This window comes from Vicugna pacos, chromosome 12 (genome assembly GCF_048564905.1).
Source record: "Vicugna pacos chromosome 12, VicPac4, whole genome shotgun sequence".
Lineage (NCBI taxonomy): Eukaryota > Metazoa > Chordata > Mammalia > Artiodactyla > Camelidae > Vicugna > Vicugna pacos.
In genome coordinates, this window is record NC_132998.1 from 18,171,284 (window position 1) to 18,195,819 (window position 24,536).

Consider the following 24,536-nt stretch of genomic DNA (forward strand, 5'->3'; position numbering starts at 1 on the left):
ACATTTCCTCTCTAATCTTTGAGGATATTACTTTTATTTTTTTCTTCTAATTGTTAGTATTGAGTTTTTGTTCTTGTTTTCATAGCTTATCTTCTCTAAAAGTTAATATAAAGATTAGCTGAGTATCTTTATATACGCTCTTGTAAAAAAATAACAATTTAGGAAAAATTACTTTTAAAAATTAATGTAAATTAGCTTATCTACTAGATATTTTTAAGTAATTAAAGACTCTTCTATGTTTTATATTAAATAAGTAGAATTATAGTTAATGATTCAACTGTCTCTTCCCATAGTTAATCCTGAAGGACGTTGACTCACTGTTGTACGTCGACACCGATATCCTTTTTTTACGGCCCATTGATGATATCTGGTCTTTACTAAAGAAATTTAATTCCACACAAATTGCTGCCATGGCACCGGAACACGAAGAGCCTCGGATAGGATGGTATAATCGCTTTGCCAGGCATCCGTACTATGGAAAAACTGGCGTGAACTCTGGAGTTATGTTGATGAACATGACCAGAATGAGAAGGAAGTATTTCAAGGTAAGTCACTGATACAGGTAGTTGGTTAACCTGTCTCTGTTTTCCTTCCAAACTGTTGGGTTTCCAATTTAATTTTGCTTTACTGAAAACCAGATTGAACTATTCAGAATTTGTCCACTTAACCTGGAAGAGTTGAAGAAAAGTGTGTCCTCCGTGTTATTAGAGCATTATAGTAGGTCAGAGCGGATGGCATTACATCACGGTGAGGTGACGATGCAGTGAGTGGGCACCGTCTTCCTAGATTGTTATTCAGGCAGGCGTTGTCATTCTGTAGACGTGCAGCCACACAGTATTGAAGCTAAAGTGTGATACATCTCGGGGGAACACCGATTGCAGTTAAGAGCTTAAGACTCTGGATCCTGTTGGCCTGTTTCAAACTCTGAGACCTCGGATAAGCTTTGAACATCTCTGTTTTGATTTCCTCATCTGTGAAACAGGGTGGTCGATAACAGTACCTATGTCATAGGGCTTTCTGAGGATTCAATTAATTAGACCAGAGACTAACATGTAGTAAATGGTGGCTATTTTGGTGCTTTTGGAAGTTAACTTAAAAAAAAAAAAAACCCTGAGTATTTCTTGCCTCTCCAGTTGTGGGGTCAGTGGAAGAGTCAAACAATATTTGAGTCTCTCTGCATTTTAAACATATAGGTATGTTGTACTGTTTAGCAATTTCATGCCGATGAGTCTTAAGTCGTTGTAGTCTCGGGGCACAGGAGTCAAACTGTTTGGTCTTATGTTTAGCTTTGCCACCTGTTCACCAGTACCATAGCCAGCTGGTTAACCTTCAAATGCCAGTTCTCTCAACTGGAAAATAGTGGTAACAAATGGACTTCTGTAGGCTGGTATTTAAAAGAGACCCATTTAAAATGCTTAGTAAAAACATGACACAGTAAGCATTAGCACTTCAGTGTTAGCTGAAAACAGTGGCTTCTGAAACACTTACATAGACAATTTATCCCGTTGCATCTGGTTAGTACTAAGTTAAACATTGATGGATATTATGTCTTTTATGATATGAAAAATATATATACACATGTTTGTGCTGTGTGTATATTGGTCTCATGTTTTTCTTACGGCCTCTGGTGAACTAGAATTTACACCACTGTTTATTACTCCTTTCTGCAGGCCTGATTTAAACCTGTGCCTCACCTGGGGTTGTCCCCTCTCAACCCTTGATTCAGGCAGCAGTCCTCCTTGTAGCCATCGCTGCCCATGTCTCGACATTTCGGTCTTAAGACAGTTAGTACCCATCACTGCTGTCTTCTGTAGATCTAATCAACCTAGGTGTTTTTCGTTTTTTTTTTTTTTAGCTTTCCTATTTTCTGTACCTTTCTGAAATCTTGATTTCATTTCAGCTTTGTCTCCTGCAAATGAATGCATTAACGAGTCTAGTGTAACCTGTGCTGTTGCTTAATAGTAAACGTCTTTCTTCAAGTACCCAATTTATTAATGCATTTTGAGTTTTAAAATTTTCGTGTACCATAAAGTTTTACCAAATAAAACAGGTGTAATGCCATGAGTTCTCTTCTTTTTCTGATGGCTAGACTATGCACAGTAATATTATACCAGAAGATGGTGCTGTAAGATTATGTGCTAAGGAACAACGTCACTGCTTGGTAACTCTTCATTTGAAATTCATAGAATTAGAATTTTAGTGTTTCAGAGAACCTTAGAGATAATTTAACGTGACACCATTATTTGATTTTTAAAAAATTTCAAAGTACAGCTGTACAGTTCAAATCTATGATCATTTTAAATTGACTTTTTGTTATTTAAATATTATTCTTAAATACTTCGAACAGTTTCTCCCCTTTCCCTTTTTTTTTTTTTTTGTTTGTTTGTGGCGTGCTCTAAACCAGCTGGAGGTGTAGATATGGGAGTTGAAACAATTTCTAACCTTTCACACTTTTTTTCTGTGCCTTAATGACTTAATAAAGAAAACTGTGAGAGTATGTTTGTACGTTAATTTAGTAGGTACAGTTTACTTCTTACCTATCATCCCTGTTTCTGACAACTCCATTCTTGCCCAGTGGGGACAACACAGATTTGGTTTGTTTTTGAGTATTGTATTTATGATTGCTGAAATGTTACTATGAAATTGATTGATTTTTAGTTCCTTTTTTCGTGTATCTTTATTTTTCCTAATTGTTTTCCAAATGTGTCTGTAGCAAACATTGCCTTGTTTTTTCCTGTGAACTCTGTAATTGCTTCTGGCACAGATGTAAAATTTTAGAGCTCTGGTGGTACGACTCAGTTACTGGTAATAACTGTTCAGACTGTTTCGTGCAGACCCCTGAATGTCACCCCATGCTTCTTACTGTGTGAAAAGCTATGAGACTGCCCACTTAGGACAGTGGCCATGTGTTAAATTCTCAATTTGCTTTGCCGTTGCCCAGCCCCTACCGTTCATGATTATTCATTTCCAACCTGATGTGATACAATTATATATTTAAAAAATTAAAACAGTAAAAATTTCACTTTTTTGCTCCTTGCTTCTCATAATACTTGATAGACTTGGATATCACACTGGCCTTAGCCGGTGTTAGATAAAAGCGAAGACCCTACTTTGTATTTTATAATTGTATATATAGTGTTGAATCCCTGTTAGGATATTTCTTAACCTTTTTCTGTTTATTAGAGAAAAACCAGAGAATATAAATAAGGCACCTTGAGAATCCTTTTCTCATATGTTTACTGTACCCAGATAATGTCCTGCCGTTTATTACTTTGTAAAGTAATTTTTGCCTGTTTCCTCCATCTGCTGAGTGCAGGTTATGTCTTCTGCACAACTTTGTATTCAGAATATTTAGCGTGGAGTCTGGCATAAAGTATCAGCTCAGTAGATGATTACTGACAGAGGACAGGAGGAGGTTTCAAAAACCAGGCCATTAATGAATTATTGAAAAATATTAGAGAAGAACGTACTTATTTAAGTGAGGTGGCCATGATGGTTGTTTTTACGTATTTGAAAGATGTACGTGATAGAGGACTTTTATTGTGTTACATAAATAGCTTAAGAAAATGACACCAGTGAGCATCTTACCAAAAGGGACAGAACTTCTCAGAGGTCAGTGGAGTAACTAATCTTTGGTAATCGGCGAGTTCCTGGTTTCTAGCATTGCTGGAGCAAACCACGATTAGCCACCTGTCAGTTTATATTTATGTATAACAGACTGATGATGGTGATGTCTGTTTTCAAAGGCATACATAATTCTAAAAACGAAACTAATTTCTCTTAACATAATTCATGTGCATTTTGGTAAGTTTGCTGAAGTAGGTAGATTAGAACTGAATCTTTTTTTTTTAAACTATACCATGCTTATGAAAATTCAAACAGTTCACTGCATTCAGAGTAAAAAGACAAGTCCCCCTGTGCACACCACTCTCCCCAATTTCATTCCTTTGCCCAAGTGACACTATAAAGTGTGCTGTGTATTTTTCAGACCCTTTAAAAAATGTATTTTGAAGCAGGTGTACATGTACGTTAGCACTTACTTGTAGGATCCTTTTCTGTGTCTTCAGTTTGCTTTTCTCACTGAGTAAATACATAATTGACTGATTTTTTTATGTCAGTACACATAGTCTGTCACATTTAGTGTGTGTGTGTGATGTTGTGCAGTATCGATGATGTGGTTTTAATGTCTGTCTGGACTAGTATGAATATGTTGTTATATGGCTGAAAAAAATCTCATGTATTTTAATTTGTACTTTCCTGATTACACCACCAGTGTGGGTAGAAATCTCATGCAATTTTTAGCCGTATCTGTTTCCTCCTTTGTGAATAGCTGTTTGTCCATGCCCTTTTTCCATTTCTGTACTTTGTTTTTTTCTGTTTCTGTTGGCTTGAACTCTTTTTATATACAGTGCTTCTTCATTAAACTCACTTCTCATAGTTTTTAATGGGTTGTCTTGGATATTCTAGGTTATATCATCAGCACATAGTACTAATGTTACTGCTTCTTGTCCAGTATCTTTCCAGTAGGACTTTTCCTGGAAGTTATAAAGAATATTTTGCCCCCTTCAGTGTTTTTCTAAGACTGCCCTGCCCTGGGCCTTGTAATTTTATCTTTCTTTTCTTTGAATAGATGTATTTCTTTGAATAGGTGTATTTCTCTTTATATATATATATTTTTTTCTTTCTTTTCTTTTCTTTTCTTGAATAAATAGAATGCAGTGAAGACTTGAACATAATCTGGTACAGGGGGTCCACCAGTCCTGTCTGTTGAATGTGTTGCTGGTCTTTGCCCTTGTACAATTCCTGTTTTCCTTTTCAGAGCCTAAGAACATTTGCTTAACATGCTCAGTGACTTATTTCAGAGTCATCCTTTCAATAAAGTATTTTCTTATTATTTCCTTAAATAAAACTTGTTTTCAGTCATTTTCTAAACTCATCAGATTTTTGGAGAGAGGGATTTCTGGTTGTGTTATAGTTACTATGTTTACTGCATTCTGAGAGAAACTTCACACAATTATAGCAGATCATACTTAGTTTAAATACTTAGGGTTTTTTTTTTTCCCCCAGGAATCCTGACTTTCCTTACTCAAAGGATAGGTTGTTTATGTGTCCACTGAGTTTTTTATAAATCCTAGAGTAGCTTGTAACAATGTTTTTCAAAACTATTTGTGGAGAAGGATCAGTGCTTTTTTAAAATGCACTGTCATGAGCCAATGCTTTTGTAAAAATAATGTAAATAAGTTACTAGGAAAATATTACATTAAATAGATATAAAGTTATTCTGTTAAGTTGCTATAAAAGTTTCTAAATCTCACTGTTAATTTCTGTACTTAAATCTTATAGAGAACATAAATTCTCTGATTATCACACTGCAAACACTGGTTAAGTCTGGAGAATTTCAAAGAGTCAAACTGGTACAGAAGCTTAGTATTAAACTCCACCCCTTCTTACCCCGGATTCCCTGACCCCCAGCCCTCTTTCTGCTCTGTTGTTTCCTTAGGTACTTGACTGGGTTTTAAAATAATGAGCTATGAGTAATTTCACAGAGGCTGAAAAGGCCTCTGAGGAAATTCACTATCTATTTTTGATTTATCAATTTCAAGTGATCTCTTTGAAATGCCAATAGTGAAAGATTAGCGAATCAGTCTAGGAATAACAGCGATTATGCTGCTACGATAGTTAACACTGAGTCTTCACCGCATGCCAGGTACTGTTCCGAGTACTTTTTGTTTATATACTGACAGGTTTACTCCTCTGCAGCCATCTGACATAGATATGGGAGTATGTGTACACTTAGGACATGGACGTGGGAATATGTGTAGTCATAGGACATAGGTACTAAAGCGACCTGCTTTTTAAGATGAGTCACGGTTGTAGCACTTCAACTGCCGCCCTTCTCTTTCCCTTTCTTCCCCAGCTCCTGTGAGTTTGATCACTTACATGCGCAGCTTCAGATACTTTCTTCTGTTGTCTCCTCCTCTCCAGCTGGACAGCCTTACTCACATTTAGGTTTACGTTAGGGTCGCGTGGTGTTGTAACAAAGGAAGTTTGTTTCCCCTTGTTGCTCTGTAACGATTGGAAGGGCAGGATAGGGAACCATCCTTATGGTGCCATTTTAAACCTGGAAGCCTGAGAGTCTCTTTCTTGTATTTTCCTACAGAATGACATGACTGCTGTACGACTGAGATGGGGGGATATACTCATGCCATTGCTTAAAAAATACAAGCTAAACATCACATGGGGTGATCAAGATCTGCTGAACATCGTATTTTTTCATAATCCAGGTAATCATTTAAATTTCTGTTATTCTTTGCATTTGTAAAAAAAAATAGATAATATTTAGTCAGAAGTGAAGAAATGCATTTATCTGATTTTGGTTTATATTAACGTTATCATTCTTTATGTTTAAGACAGAGTAAAACTTTTCTTGAATATTGATTTAATAGGAAGAGATCTAAGTGCCAAACGTATTTTCTACTGTTTTAAATCTTATCTTGTAAGAGCTGTATATTTAAACCAAAAATTTTGCAAAATGTTAATTCTGTGGAGTTATAGGGTGTGTTTGCTTCTTTTTGTGTTCACACAGAAAGCCTGTTTGTTTTTCCGTGTCAATGGAATTATCGACCAGATCACTGCATATACGGAAGCAATTGCCGAGAAGCCGAAGAGGAGGGGATCTTTATTCTTCACGGGAACCGAGGTGTTTACCACGACGATAAGCAGCCGGCTTTTAGGGCTGTTTATGAAGCACTGAGAAATGTAAGCCTTTTTTTTTTCTTTTTTTAATGTCTTTGGAAATGCTCCCAAGCTTGCAGAGAAGCTGCGCATCCTTCACTCTGCCTCACCAGTTGTCGGCCCCAGCACGCGCACGCATGGCTTTGGCACTCTGCTGCGAGGACGAGTGCTCCTTTCTGCCCACTTGGTGATCTGCGCATGATCAGTGTGAGCTCAGTGATACGTATTTCTTCCGAAGATTTATGGTGCAATATTCACTTTTCCGTATATTGATGCTAAAGTTGTGGCAGATTCGGCGACTGAAAGCCCCTGTTGGCTCCCTCTTGTGCTTGGTTGCCATGTTCCCATGGTTATTTTGAGTGCCTCCTCATCCTCTGTCCAACAGAAATATTCCAGGCGCATCTCGTTGTGCCTTCCTTGCCCTGGCCCTAGAATGAGCTGTTTGTCAAAGGATCTCTGGTTCCTTTCCCGGGGCCCTGGGTGCTGGGCGTGCTTATTGCTACAAAAGTGTCTTCCCTTCTAAGCTCTTTCAGAGACAGACCTAGGAAATACAAATGTGCACAAACACACACACAGTTGTGCTCACACCGATGGTCCAGCTCATCCCCCACCCCCAGCCCCTTCCTTGCCTTCTCCTACCTTGTTCCTATGTTTTGTGTCCTTTCTTCCACAATTGGACTCATGGCTCCTAACATAGAATCTTTCCTCTTTCGCTTAATCCTACAATGCACCGAAAATAATGTAAAAAATGCTCTGTTTATACCGCCATCTCTACTCTCCTGTTTGTGCAAAATCAACCTGCTGTAAAACGTTCAGGGTTTGTGTCCAGCCCTCCCCCCGCCCCCAGACGGGGGTGTGTGCTCAGTACTGTGGGCAGAGGTTACTAGGATGAGTTCTTTTCTCCTCCTTTCAGTGTGGTTTTTTACTCATTTGAAATACAGTTGAGTTCTTTGTTTTCGTATGCTTTCAGTTTTAAGTTTGTTTCCCCTTATCCTTGTTGGTTTAACTTCCAGTTGGCACGTGGATCATATACGTCAACAAGTCAAAACAATGTAAGGGTTTACCTAGAAGTAACATTCCTTCCCCACCCCTCCACCCCAATCCCCCACCCTGCTGGTTACCAGCTTCATTTTCTGGTTTAACCTTCCTGTACAGATGAACAGATACATGTATGATTTGTAATTCCCCTTTTCTTACACGAAAGGTAGCATACTGTTGACCTTTGTTTGCACTTCGCTTTTTTTTTTAAACAATATTCTGAAACTTTGGGCATTTATAAATATCTTCCTCATGCTTTTTCTTTTTTTAAACAGCTGAATGATACTCCATTTTGTGCATATATTAGAGTTTATTCAACTAATCTCTTATATTTGAACATTCTGGTGTTTTCCAACATTTTAAATAGTGAATAGTGCAATAGTACATAACTGGTATATGTATATTTGTATTTTTGGGAGATGTATCTTCAGGGTAAATTCCTAGAAGTGGGAAAACTAGGTTGAAGATACTGGCTGTTTCCTTACGTGGGGATTATTTGCATTCCTGCCGACAATTCATGGCCCGTTACACGCACAGCCTCATCAACAGTGTGTTATCAAGCTTAAAAATTTCACCTCTCTGATGAGTGAGAAATGGAATCTTAGTTGTACTTTGCATTGTCTTATGAATGAGATGAGCATCTTGTTATATATTTAGCAGCTTTTTAAACCTCTTTTTGGGGGTAAGTTTTTTTTCACCTAGTCTTCTGTAGGTGTTAAAAAAATAACTTTGTTGATACATATCTCACACACCACACAGCTCACTGATGTAAGCACTTCAGTGGTTTCTGACGTATTTACAGAGTTGCACAGCCATCAGCACGAGGCAGTTTCAGTCTTTACTCCCTGCCTCCCTGCCATTTGTTACAAGTTACTGTGTATTAAAGATATTAGTCCTATTTCTGTGAAATCTGTTGTAAATATTTTCTCCCAGTTTGACTTTGTTTATGGCTTTTTTGCCATTCAGAGTTATTTGTCTTCTAAGAAGTTTTGTATTATCAAGTTTAAACCTTTTTTTTTTAAAGTCATAATTAGAAAGTCTTTTCTACCTATACTCAGGTTACACGAAAATTCACCTATATACTGTTTCATTTCTTACATTTAGTCCTCTGCTCAGTTTGGAATTTACTCTTTTCCGTGAGGAATAGATCTAATCTGATCTTTTTCCAAATGGCTATCTTGTCCCAGCATCATTTATTTATAAGCTTATCTGTAACCCAAAGATCTGAGACCCTGACTTTATCATGCTCAAAAATTCCGTGTGTAATTTCCGGATTTTCTGTTCTGTTCCGTTTGTCTGTCTGTCCGTGCGCTAATACGCACTATTTTAACTGTAAAGGCTTTGTGCTGTGCTTTGATGTCTGATAGGGCGACTTCCTCTTCACAGCCTGTCCTTTCCGAGTTTTCCTACCTATTGTATGTTTATTTTTCCACAAATATCAACCCATTTAACTACATTTAAACCTTGTTTCATTGGGAGTGTATCATCTTCACATAGTAACGCAGTGACTGCTGATGTTTTGATGAAGTTGAGACATCGTAAGAACAAGGGCTGTCTTTCCATTCCTGTCTTTCAGGGATATTTTAATAATTTTCTTCACACTATGAATTTTGAACATGTCTTAATAATTAATAAACTTAATACTTAACTATAATACTTAAGTACTTTATCTTCTTTTTTGCCTTCGTAGGTGGGGTTTTTCTCTTTTAAGCATTTACTTTATATTGAGTTTGGGAAAAAATTATCCTGTACTCCTCCCCTCCCCCAGATATCTGTTCGTCTCTCTTTTTTTCCTTTATTCTTACAGTCTCTTGTTGTGTAATTCAGGTGAATTGACAGGGGAGATGATTACACTTCCCATACTGCTAGATGGGTGCATGAACCAGGTCTCTGTCAGTGCTGGGGACCAAGACTTGGGGCAAATCCAAATGAGGATCGGGTTTATGATTTTGTTTAATGAGCTGCTCCATCACCATCCATGCAGCTGCTTGGCTGATACTGGGGAGGAGCGTCTGTGACCGCTCACCTCTCATGTAGATGTGCTCACTGTTCTGCTAGACCCTGTCTCATCCTGTGTGGACGTGAGGACAGAACCTAAGTAGAATAACAGGAGTGCTAGTTGGGAAAAGCGTGGAGGTTACTGCTTACTCCAAACTAGCTGTAGGAGGAGAGCCAACGCCCCTGTTTGCTGATGACTGAAAACCTCAGGTCTGCCACAGCCTCGATAATGGGAATGAGGATGGAGGTACCGCGGTCTGCGGAGACGGACTGCACTGGAGCTGTGAGAGAGTGCAGTGGTTTTGCCTTGAAGGGCCAGGGAAGGTCTTGTTGATACGGAAGTATATGAAGTGGGCTCTGAAGAGTGAGTAAGAGCTTGCCAGGAGGGCAGGCTGCCTGGGCTAGAACTGCCTGAGGAAAAGGCTCAGGCGTGTGGGACATCCACGGAGAGGCCAGGTGTTGAGCTGTCTGACTGCGGTGATGGGTGAAGGTTGACGGTGCAGGGCCGGGGTGGGTGTGGTGATGACGTGCTGTGTTAAGGTGATGATCTGCGGTGACGAGGAACTGAAGTTTTCTCCTGGAAATCAGCGTTTCTCAAACTCGGTGGTAGGCAAAGTGCAGACAGCATTGTAGGCTACAGTTTTAGTGTATTTACTAAGTTTCTTGTCCTATAAACTGACTTGACAGGCAAAGTTTCTGAATAATCAGTTTATCATGGTGCAGCTACACTTACTGAAGAATTATAAGATTTAGTGTTGACGTTCATTTTCATGTAGCCGACCTTGTGCGCCTTCAGAAGTCAATGCCGTGTTTGGATAGTGCTTTATCATGGGTCGTCAAGAGGTGATAAACAGGAAGAAAAGTACTTTTGGGGTTCTGAGACTTCGCAGGATAGAAAAGTGCATTCCTGTAAAAATGTGATTTCTTTGTTTCCTTTGAGCATTTAAAAAAATCCATTATTAAGGAATTAAAACTCACTGTTCTTTGATCTTTTGTAAATATACACCTTTGAAAGCTGAGTATTGGTTTTAAGCTGATTAATTACACTTGATTTTTTTAAAAAAATTTTATTTTAAAAACGATTTCAAATACTGAATTAATTAATGATTTTTTGTGTTTGTTTTGGGTCCGTATTAATAGCTGTATTGATCCATTTTTCAACTTAATGAAGTTAATCAGTCTTTTGTAGTGCTCTTGGTTAGCATTTTATCTTCCCTTATCTATAATTCAATGAGAAGCGTAATTTTTAAAAGAATTGCATTCAGACAAGAGTATTTATGCAAGTTTCAGACAGACGCTTAGTCACAGCCTTCGACTCCAGTGAACAGTATGACTTATAAGGAATGTGAACCATCTTTAAAATGTAAATGCATGGCTGTGTCTGCCAACAAATCAGTTTTTATGGTCCATACGTAGTTGTTAAATATTAGTTATTGAGTGAATAAAAATATTAAGATTAAAAATTGCAGATTTGCAATGGGAACAAAGCATTTTATTGCCCTGTGTGGTATTTTCTGCTTCCTAAATTTCTTTCTGAATTACTGTATTTCTTGGTGTTTCTGTGCTAACTTTGATTTACTTTACCTGCTCCTGTTTGCCTAAGTCTCTCCGCAGGGGCGTCTTGATCGTTTCCCATTTCCCTGAACACACCCTTGTACGTAGTTGGCACCCAGCACTCATTGGCTTGAACTCCCTGTCATTCTGCCTTATTTTAAAACATGTCCTCTTCTTTGAAAATGCCTCGAATGTTCTAATCGTGGTCATCATAACCTCACTGTTTATTCACTGCCTTCAGCTGAGTCGTATATATAAAGCTCCATCTTCCTAAAAGTTTGTGTCCTGGGTACGGTGCCAGTGAAGAGGGAGTGGTTAACTGCATCAGGAAGGCTTCTCAGAGGAGCTGACATTGGACGGGCTGAGCCGCAAGGACCAGGCGGAGGAGGCAAGGTGCAGACGGTCAGGCACCCAGGAGGTGCAGGAGGAGGCCTGCAGTCAGGTCAGGGCACCGAGGCCTCTGGGCAAGGGAGTCCCTGGGTGCAAGTTCCGTGCTGCACAGCTCTTGGACCTGCAGAGTCAGAGGACGGCAGAGGGCTGGGACTTGAGGCTGTGTGTGTATAGGTGGAAATTTCGGTAACCTATCATCTTCTCCCTTGAAGGTCAAATTACTTGTGCTGTATGGTGGACTAAAAGATGAGGCACTGCTTTTATTTCAGGAAAATATTCATCAAAAGACTGTCCCAGTGAAAAAAACTTTTTTTAGTCACCAACACTGGGATTTAAATCACATGAAAATGAATGAGCTGAATCTCAAGGATTCCTGGGAACTAACTTTTAAACGCCTTGTAACATTTTCATTTTTTGTCACTGTATAGTGAGAAAAAGATCACAGCTTGGCCTTCTCGTATTACTCGCCTCTCAGCCATGGTGGTCAAGGTGTGTGTTTGTGCGCATCGAAGTGTTACTTGGCAGTTACTTGATCAGGGTGATAAACCTCGGTGAAGGTCGCTTTGTCCAGCGTGGCTGCCACTTTTAACCCCAGACAAATGTAGGCACATCTTTGTTCAGCACAGCACAGTTCCCCACTGCTGATTGCACTTCATCTTTTAACGGAGTTTTTGAAACTGGCTTGGCACAGTTTTGTTTGCTCTTTTGGATAAGCAGTGCGGTTGGAGAGCTCTTGACTTCTGGATCTGAGGTGGAATCCTGTCTTAGCCAGTTACCAGTTTTGTAACTGTGGAAAAATTCTCTCTCCCTGCCTTAGTTGCTTCATTGTAAATGGTGATAATTATATGTCCTCTTTTATAAAGTTGAGGCATATGCATTAATACATATAAAGCTCTTAGAACAGTGCCTGAAAGCGCCATCTTTTTATTTTTTATTTTTATTTTTTTAATTTAATTTAATTTTATTTGTGGTATTAATAGCAATAGTAGTTTTTTTGTTGTTTTCAATAGATTTCTACAAACTTTTTTTTAAATTGAGGCAGAATTGGCATATAACATTATATTAGTTGCAGATGTACATATAGTGAATTTGATATTCGTACACTACAAGTATAGACCATGGTAAGTCGGCTACCATCATTACCATACAGTTACCCCCACTTCACCCATTTTGTCCACCCATCTATCCTTTCCCCTCTGGTAGTCATTTATTTTTTATTAAGACATGGCCCATCTAAAAGGAATGATATTGATGTGTTCAAACTGCATTTCTTCTTCTCCCCTATTGCAATTAATCTTTTCATTATTTTTTTATTCCTCTTAGCACGTTCAGGGCATAACATATTATCTTCCAGGTGTGGGGATGGGAAAGTGCAGGCAGTTAGCAGGAGGAGAGAGAGCATCCTCCTGGGAGTGTTCAGAAAGTGCCGTCTTTTTAACCAGTCCAGCTTTCAGCAGTTTCTCCCAGATCCCTGTGTACCAGCTGTTACTACTTTCATTACATTCTTCCTAGTTAAACTTCCCTATTTTTTTTTTTCTGGTCTTCAAACTGTTTATCTTCAGTGTATAGGATTAGGTTTTAAGAATCACACCAGGAGTGAAGGTGTCATGCAGTTAATGCTCACAGTTTTCTCGCACTAGAGGTACCAAGGTTCAGGATCTCTTCACGGCTCTGCACTGATGAAATCCGTCTTGTACATTAGCATCTCAGTTCGCCCTGTTTGCTAGCTGGGCTGCGGCTACTACAGACTCACTAATTGTGATGCAAATGGCGCGTCCGTTCCCTCCCCCTCGGGGGCAGGAAAGTGGGCCTCAGGCCATTTGCAGCGCTCTTAGATTTCAGGTTCTGAATTTTCTTCAGGCTCTTGCATTTTTCACTGACTTCATACTTAGCCATGAAATGTTCTGTTTTCAACCCCCATCAGTCTTTCTAATTAAAAATATACCTAGTTGCAGATTTTCAATTTACAAAAAATAAACCTGGTCGAAAATACTAAGATCACAAGTTATTTCCACTTAACTACTACTATAGTGCCTTCCAAAATATATTCCTTGGGATATTGTATTTCAGAGTAAAAAAGGATTCTGGTAAAAAAAATATATTGTGAAATTAGTGGGCCAAACGCCATTCAGCAGATGTATTTTCTGTTTTACTTTTTATTGTTTTTCGTGTTCTGGTGTCAAACATGTTTATCCTTGGGGCCTCTGTGCAGCGAGGGTCCTCGGGAAACGCTGGACTGTGCTGTCCTTGTGCATCCCGCCCACTCCGTGCCTCCGTCTCACTCCTTTCCAGCCCAGCCTCGGTCCTGTTACCAGAGCGATGTTTAGCTTTTATTAGTTTCTCTCAGACACCTTCAGAGCTTTCTGTTGCCATCTCACACCTGTCAGTGTCTCTGGGTCTTCTCTGCTCTTGAACGTGTTCTTGCGTTGGCTTGGAATGTCCTGCCTCCTTAACGTCCTCTCTGAAAGGCTTTCCCCGATGCCCCCGGAGATTCACCACAACTTCCTCCCTCCCTCCCCTGCCCTGAGAGCATAGTTCTGTTCAATCCATTGAAATTATTTGTTGGACATCCACTTTCTGTGAGACTTTAAATAGAGGTTGTCAATATAAAGTTGACTGAAGAAGTTGTTTTGGGATTACAGTTAAATTTTTATACGTCTCTTTGTCTTTTTATTTTCTTTCTCTAGTGTTCTTTTGAAGATGACAACATCCGTTCCTTATTAAAGCCTTTAGAACTGGAACTACAAAAGACAGTGCATACGTACTGTGGGAAGAGCTACAAAATATTTATCAAACAGTTAGCAAAAAGCATACAAGACCGTTACACTAGACCACCAAAGGAAAGGTGACTGTTGGTGACTGCTAAAGCAAATGACTTGAAGCAACAAATATCAGAGGGTGTGTGTGAAGGGATAGTCTTGGATGAAGTGTTCAGGAAAGAATTATTCATCTTCAGAATATCTTTTTCTTTTTCCTGAAGAAGTTCAATAGCAATATATTCATGTAATGAAGAATAAGTCAAAGGCTTGGACCCCAACGAGAAGATATTTTTGATGTCTGATGTTTTGTAATGTTATTTGATGTCATTCTAGTATTGATGAAAATATTATTGAATGCTTGTAGCCTACAGACTTTGACTGACCCCGATTCTCCAGTGGGTAAGAGTAGTGGGCGATGTATGGATAGAGAAAGTGTACCTCATCCATAGTGGAAACACTCAAGCTGTGAGTATAGCAATAATTTTATGTCGGCACTAACCTCACTTTAAACGTGTGAGAAAAAAGCTGTTTACAGGAGCAGAAAAGGTTCCGTTTCTAAAGAAATGTGATGTTAACTAATGTAACTATTGACAATCTGTGTGTGCCTTTATACATTTCATCTCTTTTAAAATATTTTTGTGACAATCACGTTTAAAATTATTTTTAGACGATAAAGTAAGCTTCATGTTTAAGACTGAGCTCTATAAGAAAGAGGGAAAACAGTGAAAATTTGGGAGTTTTAAACTGTGCACATTTGTAAAGGGTAGCATTTTCGTTTGTTATCCGCTAAACTGTCTTGCCAGAAGTCAGATCGAAGGCTATAATGCAGATATTGTAGGAAATTTTTTAATCACTTTAAATGAAACTTTTCAGCTTTACTGGGCATTCTGGAAGCAATAAATATGCTGTTAATAAGGTGAGAACCTAAATAGTATATGATGGTGGAAAATGTGACGGACCAAAATGCATGTTATGCTCTCCTGTGAGCAGGATCATGTTACAGCTGCAGTGGGGCGGGAAGAACGTCATCCACTGAAATGCTTTTCCTTCTACCTCAGAATGGCTTTGCAGGATATTTTTGAAGAAGCAGATGTATTGAGATAGAGCCTTACTTAAATAAGTGAGACAACTTTCATGGACGATCTGGCTTTAGAAGATTGTGGTATCTGCCTAGAGAAAAGTAGTTCTGGTTGGGCTAATGTGCATATTGTCCTTTTGTGACCATCACTTAAGACAGTTATTTTTCTTTCAATCTTGAAGGTAGGAAAAATGTTACCTCTCTTAGTGTTTCTGACCGCCCCCTGGTACAGCTAGACTCGGAGTACTTAGCCTGTACTGGGCTGGGGTGCAGGCCTCGTGGTCCCAAGTGCTCTGTGGCTAGCCTCTTTTTCTCTCTTTGGTATTTTAATGCTTTAACAGAGAAGAGAAAATCATGAAGGAAAAATGTCACCTACATGAAAATGGAGGTGCTTTGGCTTTATGAAGACGCGGGGCCCTGTGTGGAGACACGCAGCTGTGCCCTGTCCTTTGCAGCTCAGTCACAGGCAGATTGAGAGAGGAGGGTGTCAGAAAGGCAGATGAGAAGTTGACACCCAGCCCAGCACTCTTGGAACGGATGCATGTAGAGAGCACACTCCGTACGTCCTGGGCACAAAACCAGGGTGGACAGAAGACCTTGTGAACTTGTTGAAATTGAATTTGCTAAATAGAAAATGTGATGCCTAGAATTTTGAAGTTTGGAAGGTATAAGGTCATTTCTAATGGCCCCCAAATGAGACCACTGACTCCTTGTGGGGACCTTGACGAGAGCGGATTCCCGGGCTTCACCTTTGGTGACTGGGGCGCCGCATCTAGGATGGGTCTGCAGACATTCTCCTAAATGAAGAGACTGAGAAATTACACCGAAGTAGAGGGAATAGTGCAGTGATCCTCATCGTCCAGATCAGACACAGAAGTATCTCACCACAGCCGTGCCATTTCTCTCTTTTTTCTTTGCTGAAATACCTTAAGGAAAATCCCAGGCATCGTGGTGTTTCACCTCTGTGAACACCCTGGTAACTGCAGAGACATCCTTCCGCCTTCGGCTTCATTTAAAATCGGTCCTTAGGCAGATTTCCCTTTTGTCTTAAATGTTAGAATCAGAGTACAAACATAAGTCACATTATGATTCTGTTTTTAATAAGCACCTCAGGTGACGTTGATGTCAGTTTGGGCACCACTGGGAACCACTTTGCCAACTTGAAGGTTGAGGGTAGGATGTCACAATTCTTGGCACAGTTGGTGAATTATAAATGTGATTCTAAAACATTAGAGGAAATACTTGGGGTTATTGGCAAGGTATGAGTTTGTATTATTGGTAAGTTCCTTAGATTTAATTTTCTCAGTGAGCAGAGACTCAGCCTCATGGACGCCAGAAGGATTGGGTGGGGCCATGCAGAGTATGGTCATGTTTACCCGGACTGTGTTCTGGGGTCTCATGTGCGCTGTGCCTAATTTACACTGTCACACACTCCGCATCGGGGATCGGTTGGAAGGTTCTTCATCCGGTTTATTCAGACCTGACCTAATTGAGCATTTTACCACAAATTGGGTTATGGCGAAAACTCTCCACTTAGGGACCGTTTTTACGTGAAATTTAGAGTGTCACAGAAAGTCCTTAACAATATTAAAGTAAGTTTTCTGAATTTATCTTTAGATAAGGTAACTTTTTCCTTGAGAATTCTCAAGAAATGTAGTTCTCAGCATTAATGAGGTTAAATTCTAGAACAGCTTAGAGAATGTTTTGTATTTCTTTTCATAAAGCAGTATATCTATGCAGTTTATATGAAGTATCTTATATATTCTTTGAGGCTATGTGTTAGGACAATGCTGACCTCAGAACTCTCTCTGGGCTACAGCGCGACCAAAGTGGAACGACTTTAAAATGCAGGTAGCCTTCACTTGTGCGAAGTAGCCATCTTAGCAGAGCTTGGGAAACCTTTAGAAAATGTCTGGTGATTTACATTTTAAGAAAACACATACTTTTTTTCCCCCTGTGAAGAGTAGTTCATAACGTGTATGGTAACCTAGTTATCTCTGGACAGTTGAGAGCCTGAAACAGTATTACTGCTCACTGACTGCTCTGCCATCTTGCCTCAGATGTCAGATGTTACTGGTATAATGGAAAGAAAACCAGACTGTGAACTCGATCTGAATTCTCTTCTAGGTTAGGGACCCCCGGCATGTACATAACCTGCTCTGTGCCAAAAGTTTGCAGTCCACACGCCCTGGCGACCTCACGAGACTCAGAAGTTGTGAGTCATGACGCTGTGAGACCCAGAAGAGAATGGATCTGAGAGTGTGCTGCAGGTCTGGCTTCAAGCCCCAGCAGCATCACGGTTGAAGTTCTGTTTTGCCCTGCTGTCTCCTGCGCAGGTCTCTCTGTTTCCTTAGGCTGAATGTTTTCTGACAAGCATTACATCTCCAGCATGGATCTGCTTAGATTATGTAGGGAACAATTTTTAAGGAAGAGAAAGAGAATAGAATGATGGAAATGAATGATCAAAGGAAGAAGGGAAAGAGGGGAAGTGAGAAAAGTGAGGATGGAGAAGGGAATAAGTGAGAAAGGCAAAAGGCAGAGGAGAAGAAGAGATGGGATGAGAGGGCAAATGGAGAAGTAGAGGTGGAGAGATGGTCTGGGAGCTGTCACCCCGACCCTGTACCAGTCGGCTCGCCTTCCTCTGTGCCAGTTCAAGAGGCCTTCAGGGTCAGGAGGGGCGCTGGCCTTCATGGAAGGGGCAGCAAGGCTCCCTTTGTTTGACCTGTTGATGCTAGACTCATTACCTGTCACTCTACCCATTGAACATATCGTGTTATGATTCAACATTGTATTTTTTTTTTCAACGGATCCCAATTTGTGAGCTAAGACCTGTGTGGACACAATGACAAATATCTTCCTTTTTAACATCCTTTTAGTCCTCTCAGATGTTGGATTATGCAGGACTGACCACCTGGATTCACAGGGGAGGTTAGGGTGGAGGGGCGGCCGTGTTGGATCTGAAGGGCCGGGAATCTTCTGCAGCACTCTCGCAAATGGTGCTGATAAGGAGTCGGGTTTGGGAATCACCGCCCTGCCTCGAAAGGCAACTTAAATAACCTGCCACGTCTGTTGGTTCCTCAATAGGCGTACTTTCAGTTGGACTGTTACTAATGGAGACCACAGTATTAATGCTAGTATTTTGAGTAGTAATGATTCTCAAGCTGCTGGAAGGCATTTTGGTGTACTGCCAAGAGAACAGGAGACAGCAGGAATACATTAAAGGGGAAAACCTTAAAAGACAGTGTTCAGTGTCTTCCGAAGTTTATATTGTAAGTAATAAACACCTTAGTGTTAATCAGTAGTGATTTAGCAAGCCCACTGATCTGTTGTGTTGTTTTTTTTTTTTTTTAAATAACGTTTTTGATTCCTTAGAGTAAATGCAGAAGGAAAGTAGGGGTGCAATATGCCAGGTGTGGGGCCAGTTACCAGTTTATTAAATGTAATTTCAGGTGTCTTAAAACAATTGCCTTATTGCATTTGAATATTTAATAAAAGTAGATGAAATAATGATCAGTACTGTAACGGTTATCTTTTACCCGTTGCCAAAGCAACCCTTTTGGCCTGTTCAAGTCTGGCTAAACTGTTCTGATGTTTGTCGTTTCTTAATTTGTTGAACATCAAACTAGATTTTAAAATTAAGTTATATTAACTTCAGGCAGGTCGTACTATAATTTTTTTTTAACCAAAAGAAGACTGATGTTAAGTCAAATATCTAGCAATTACAGAATCATAAGAAGAATGTAGAATAGCTTATAATAGACAATTTAAAATTGATTACAAATCAATGTCAGACTTACTTCTAAATGGAAAATATCCTTTGGCACTTCATCTCTACCAATAATTCCAAATGCCTACTGGGATTATTTTTTTTAAGAATTTTCTATAATATATATACTCAGTTTTCAAACAAAAGAAAGCCTTTGAAAAGATAACAGAAAAAAAGAAGGAAGGAAAATTTCTCTCACTTGTAATAATGTGAATGCTGTTTGGCGAGTGTATGGTCAGGCATTTTAACATCAGGCTTAAGAACTGACGTGGAGCCTTTGATGATGTGTAGTTTACATGTAAAGTCTGAATTTGTCAGCATAGTCAAACACAGCATCGAACAACTCCTTGTGAAAGTTGAAGAGAAGCAACAGTGTACATTCCATTTAAAAAGTAAATTGACTTGGACTGTGATGGGAAATAGCTGTTTTCAACCTGTGTATAAAATCTCTTCAGGGAATCTCAGAGTGTTACACAGAAATAATGCGGGGCTTGCAGTACAGCCGGAGAGCGCGTGATCCGTTCAGAACTTAGCCCCGCACACGTGCATCCCGTGCGCTGTCATCAGTATGAAAGAGCTGGGCCGGTAGTTTTTGATGATGTTGCAACAGAAGATCCATGAAGGAGATGGTGTTTGCACCTGTTCCTGAAGTCAGAAACTGGAAGGTGTTTCCATTTTTCACGAACAGTTTGCATAAGTATGTTAATTTTTTGAGTAGCAGTGATTCTCAAGCTGCAGGAAGGCATTCTGGTGTACTGTGATACCCAGTGATTGCTGCTCTTAAACTGCTTTTTACCTTAAAGTACAATGGTTTTAGGGGAATTTGCTTATCTTCTTCCAAGTGTTTTGTGCATCCTGACGTTTATTAAAGGGGGAGTATAAGATTGTAGATTCGGGTGTAACCTGAGAATTACGGAAAGTTGCTGTGTTCTGTTTTGGAGGGAGTTCACCTTGTCTTTTTCTTCAGAAACTTTGTGTTGTTACTAAATAAACATCTATTCAATAAATGTCTAATTTCTTCCAATGACGTGTCTGAATGACTCTAGCAGTCAAGAGCAATTTTGGAATCTTTAGGCTTGGGGTGCTTGATTACTCAAAGTCTGGGCAGAGTGCCGTTCCTGGATTGGCGAATTCAGCAACTGAACAGCGTCATCAGAAACTTGGGTACCTCTGTCTTTCCATCACCGTTCTCAACACGCGAGCTAGGTCTCCCCACATGGCCCCCAAATGGCAGCCAGCGTTCTGGGGCTCAAATGACAACCAGATGCAAAAATATGTCTTTTTTTTTTTTAATATATAATAGGAAACTGCCACCTGTCCCCATTCACTTGCCCTCATAGCCCTAGTGTCTGTGTCTAAAATAATTACTCTGCAAAGGGAATCAAACTTTAATGATTGGCTCAGACCATGAAGATTTGCCCTGAATTTAAGCACAGCCTCCCTTGGAGAATGACAGCTCAGAGGGAAGGAAGCAACATCAGGCTTGTTTTAGAAATCTGGGGGCGGCGGGGGGCAGGCGGCTTGGAAGATAGCTGTCAGGGGGGCAACAGACCATGTGTTATTTTACTGGCCCAAGTATTTCTTACAGTTTCCTGGAAGATCAAGTTTCACATCTGGAGGAAGATCACCTTTTCTGTGCCAGGGTGTAGTTGTGCTTTAAAGGGTCTCTGTAATGTTACGATCTATCGGTTCTCAACTTTACATGTTTTATTCTTCGTACAAAAAGTTTTCTGGTCACAATCATAACGTAAAGGGTTTTGGAAGATTATTGAGGTGACACCTACTTCCAAGAAGAGTTTGAAAGGTCTTTTAAATTCACGATGAAAAATGTATTGATTAGCAATCTGTCACGTTTTCTATTTAATCATTTATGAGTTACAAAATGTCCTCATTGAAAAAAACTCAGACGGTACAGAAGAATTAAAAGTATATGAAGTGAAAAAAATCAAAGAATCTATCCATCCACCCCTAAAAACGTTTGGTGTGTATCCTCCCTGTCCTGCTGTGCACGTGTAGGCAAGACACAATCCCCACAGGCTCGGTTCTGAAATGGTCCCACTTTCTACAACTTGCCTTTTTCACCCAGTAGATATCTTTCCTTGTCGATATATTAGATCCACCTCGGTTTTTAGCTGCATGTTATTTCATGGCAGTGTCCTTAAGTGGAAATTAGCACTTGGATTTCTGAAATATAAAACTGTAAGTAATGAGTTTTTAACTTATTAGGGGAAATAGTAATTAACTACTTTTCCCATTTTTCTAGTTGTGATTTAATTTAAGGTACATTAAATTGTGAATGAACTATAGACCTCGAAAATCAAAGCAAATGTCATATTGTTAAAAAATTTTAATTAAATGGAAAGTTTTTGTACAGTTTACTCAGTACATACTAGTAAATAACAATAGTTATATTTTTGTGAGACTGGCATGTCTGAATATTGTCACTTCAGGATTGCTCTTCTATATTTACACTTTTCTTTCTTAAAAATACATTTTGAGTAGTAAAGTTTTAAAAAATTTATTTGTGGAAATCAACAGAATTTGGCCATCAGTTTTACCTGTGCTTTACCCACTGTTCTTTAGCATTTAAAATATTTTAATAGGGCCATTTAACTGGTTAAAAGAGCTTTTTAATCTATTAGAACAGTGCTGTCTAACAAAAATGTAATGGGAGCACATACTTAGTTTTAAGTTTTCTAGTAGCCATATTAAAAGCAGTAAAAAAACACTTGTAGTTCATTCTAATATGTTTTACTTAATTCAATATCGCCAATATATCATCTGTACACGTAGTCAAGATAAAATGTTAGTGAGATCACTTTTTTTTTCATACTGTACTAAGCATGTATTTTTCACAGACAGCACATCTCAATTCAGAGTTGCCACATTTCACATGTTCAGTGGCCGCTTGTGGCTAACATGCGGGACAGCACAGCAGGGGAGCAAGGTCTCCATGGGTGTTAAAGAATAGGACTTGGTTATAGGAATTGGACCTCAGCCAACTGGGGGGAACTGGAGAAGTGAAAGTCCTGAGGGGAAGTTGGAGGATCAAGGAAGAGCCACTAACCACCCTCCTGAAGCACCGCTGAGGGGGATCTGAGGAGCCCCACCCCGTCCCACCACTGCAGAGGCTCCTGCCGAGGTCTCCGGGAAGCTGCCTCCGTGCGGTGAGGGCCGGGAGAGGGGTCCACGGTGGCAGCTGCAGAAGAGCTGGATGTGGACTGAGAAGAGCTAGGCAAGCTGGAAGCCACCAGGGAAGTCCAGGTCTGTCTGGCAGTATATCCGACTGGGAATTCCTTCAGAGACCGAGGCTGCCCAGACTCCAGCCCAGAGCCAGACAGCTAAGGGGGTTCTGAGAAACACCGTTCTCAGGTTAACAAAATTGACGATAGCGTGTATCTCTGTATGTGTGTGTGTGTGTGTAAATTCATACTCTATGTGAATGAAAAATACTGCAAGCCACGTCCGTAAACAAAGACTGCTGTGGCCATCAAGTCCTCAGCCAACTCATGATGCAGATAAGCAGGCACCTGGCCTCTGCAGCCACTCCCAGTGATGCCCCCCGCAGGACATGAAAGTACAGGACACTGGCCCTAGACAGCTGGATGCATGTCAAAGGACGCATTTCAATGAGCCCAGACATTGCACCATCCCACACATACAACAGCACCAAATTATTTAACTTGAGATGTCTGGTTTTCTTTAGTTAACAGTAATCTTTTAATGTTCCAACTACCTGGGCCTTGTAATAAAACTCCTATATATCCTGGCTCCTCCCATACCTTTTGGGAGCAGTCCCTCCGAGAGATCTGGGAGGCTGTCATCCTGGGCTTGAAGAGGTTCGAGTCCTCAGAAATGTCCACCGAATAAAACATAACTCTTAACTTTTAGGTTGTGCGTTTTATTTCAGTCGAAACCTGCAAGGTGTTCTGTCATCTTTTTTTCTCTCTTCAGTCATTGTAAACACCATTGTTTATATAGATCTTTAGCATAACTTTAATGGCTGCTTAGTCTCCTGTCATTTAGAGGATTTACTTGATCTGTTTGTTAATCTTCTCAATTGTTTAACACAAAATTCAGGCTGGGGTGGTTCTGGTGATGCACTGAAGCAGTGAGTTAGTCAGGTGAAGGACACCAGGACATTCCACAACAGAGTGGCAGTTGTTAACTTGGAATATTCCATTATTCCAAAACTTTCAGTAATTTCTCATCAAAATTGACTAAATTGACTACACTTTCTCTAATTCAATATTATGAAATTAAGAGGGAAGATCATTTCTCTGAGGATGGAGTGATGGCCACATGACCTCAGCTCAGAGGCATGGTGAACTTACATGTGTCATTGTCATCAAATGCGGCAGCATGTGGACACGAGGAGCCCAGAGCAGAAGAGACTAAGGACCCTGCTCCTGGGTGTCCATGAGACGTGCCCCCACACCCCCCTCCCCCCGCTTGGGGACTGCTCAGATACAGCTAAAGGACGCTTAGGAGGGATTAATCTCCAAACCATAAGGCCAGGTGGAGGGGGTTGAGGGAAGGTGCCTGGGTAATTCAGGTTATGACTGAGGGTATCACCGTGCATTTTATATAACAATGTTCAGTTGCATTTTTATGTTCGATGTGAGCAATTAGAAAACCTGGTTCATGCTTCAGCCATCTTTGTATCTCTAGTGCCTAGGGAGAACACTGACGGCATATTCAACCTGGGTAACCAGGAACGGTCAGTGCAGAAACAAGTCACAAGAGTGTGATCAGGGTTTAGGGAGACAGCATCGGATGCTGGAATATCCAGGGCTCGTAACGCTGGGGAACTGTTACCACTTCTAAGCTTAAAGGAGCAGAGCAGGGAGGTGGAGGTTGCCAGAACCCAGGAGAGCATCTCCCTCTGGAAAAGTCCAACTGAAGACTACAGGACACAGAGCCCACAGGCAGAGTCCTTAAAGTGAGCCTCCCAGAGATCAAACTGAGCGAGGAAGGTGGTGGAGGTCGAACTGGAGGGGCAAGAGGAAGATACTTGGCACAAGGCGTCATTAAACAGGTGTTTTTGAGAAGATAAGCCCTGAGCTAGCCATTGTGTGTGTTTATATTTGTTATGAATTTTAGGTAACTTCTCATTTTGATAAATTTCAAACTAGAAAGTTACAAGAAGACCACAAGAAACCCCTTTATACCCTTAATTCTTCTGCTTTTTGCCTCACTTGCTTTATCATTCTCTCTC

At 40.1% G+C, this 24,536-nt stretch overlaps 1 protein-coding gene across 6 annotated transcripts in view; it reads left to right on the plus strand.

Moving 5' to 3' along the window:
• Window positions 1-24,536, plus strand: part of GXYLT1 (glucoside xylosyltransferase 1) — a 106,404-nt gene that overhangs the window by 24,133 nt on the left and 57,735 nt on the right. For 4 of the 6 annotated variants that reach the window (XM_072972979.1, XM_072972981.1, XM_072972983.1 and 1 more), the window contains 3 exons: window positions 294-545; window positions 6,161-6,284; window positions 6,587-6,759. In XM_072972979.1, coding sequence (XP_072829080.1) covers window positions 294-545; window positions 6,161-6,284; window positions 6,587-6,759 — 549 coding nt within the window. Of the gene's footprint in view, window positions 1-293; window positions 546-6,160; window positions 6,285-6,586; window positions 6,760-14,402; window positions 20,343-24,536 lie in introns of those variants that run through there. The other 2 variants (XM_072972980.1, XM_072972982.1) reach the window with 1 other exon arrangement.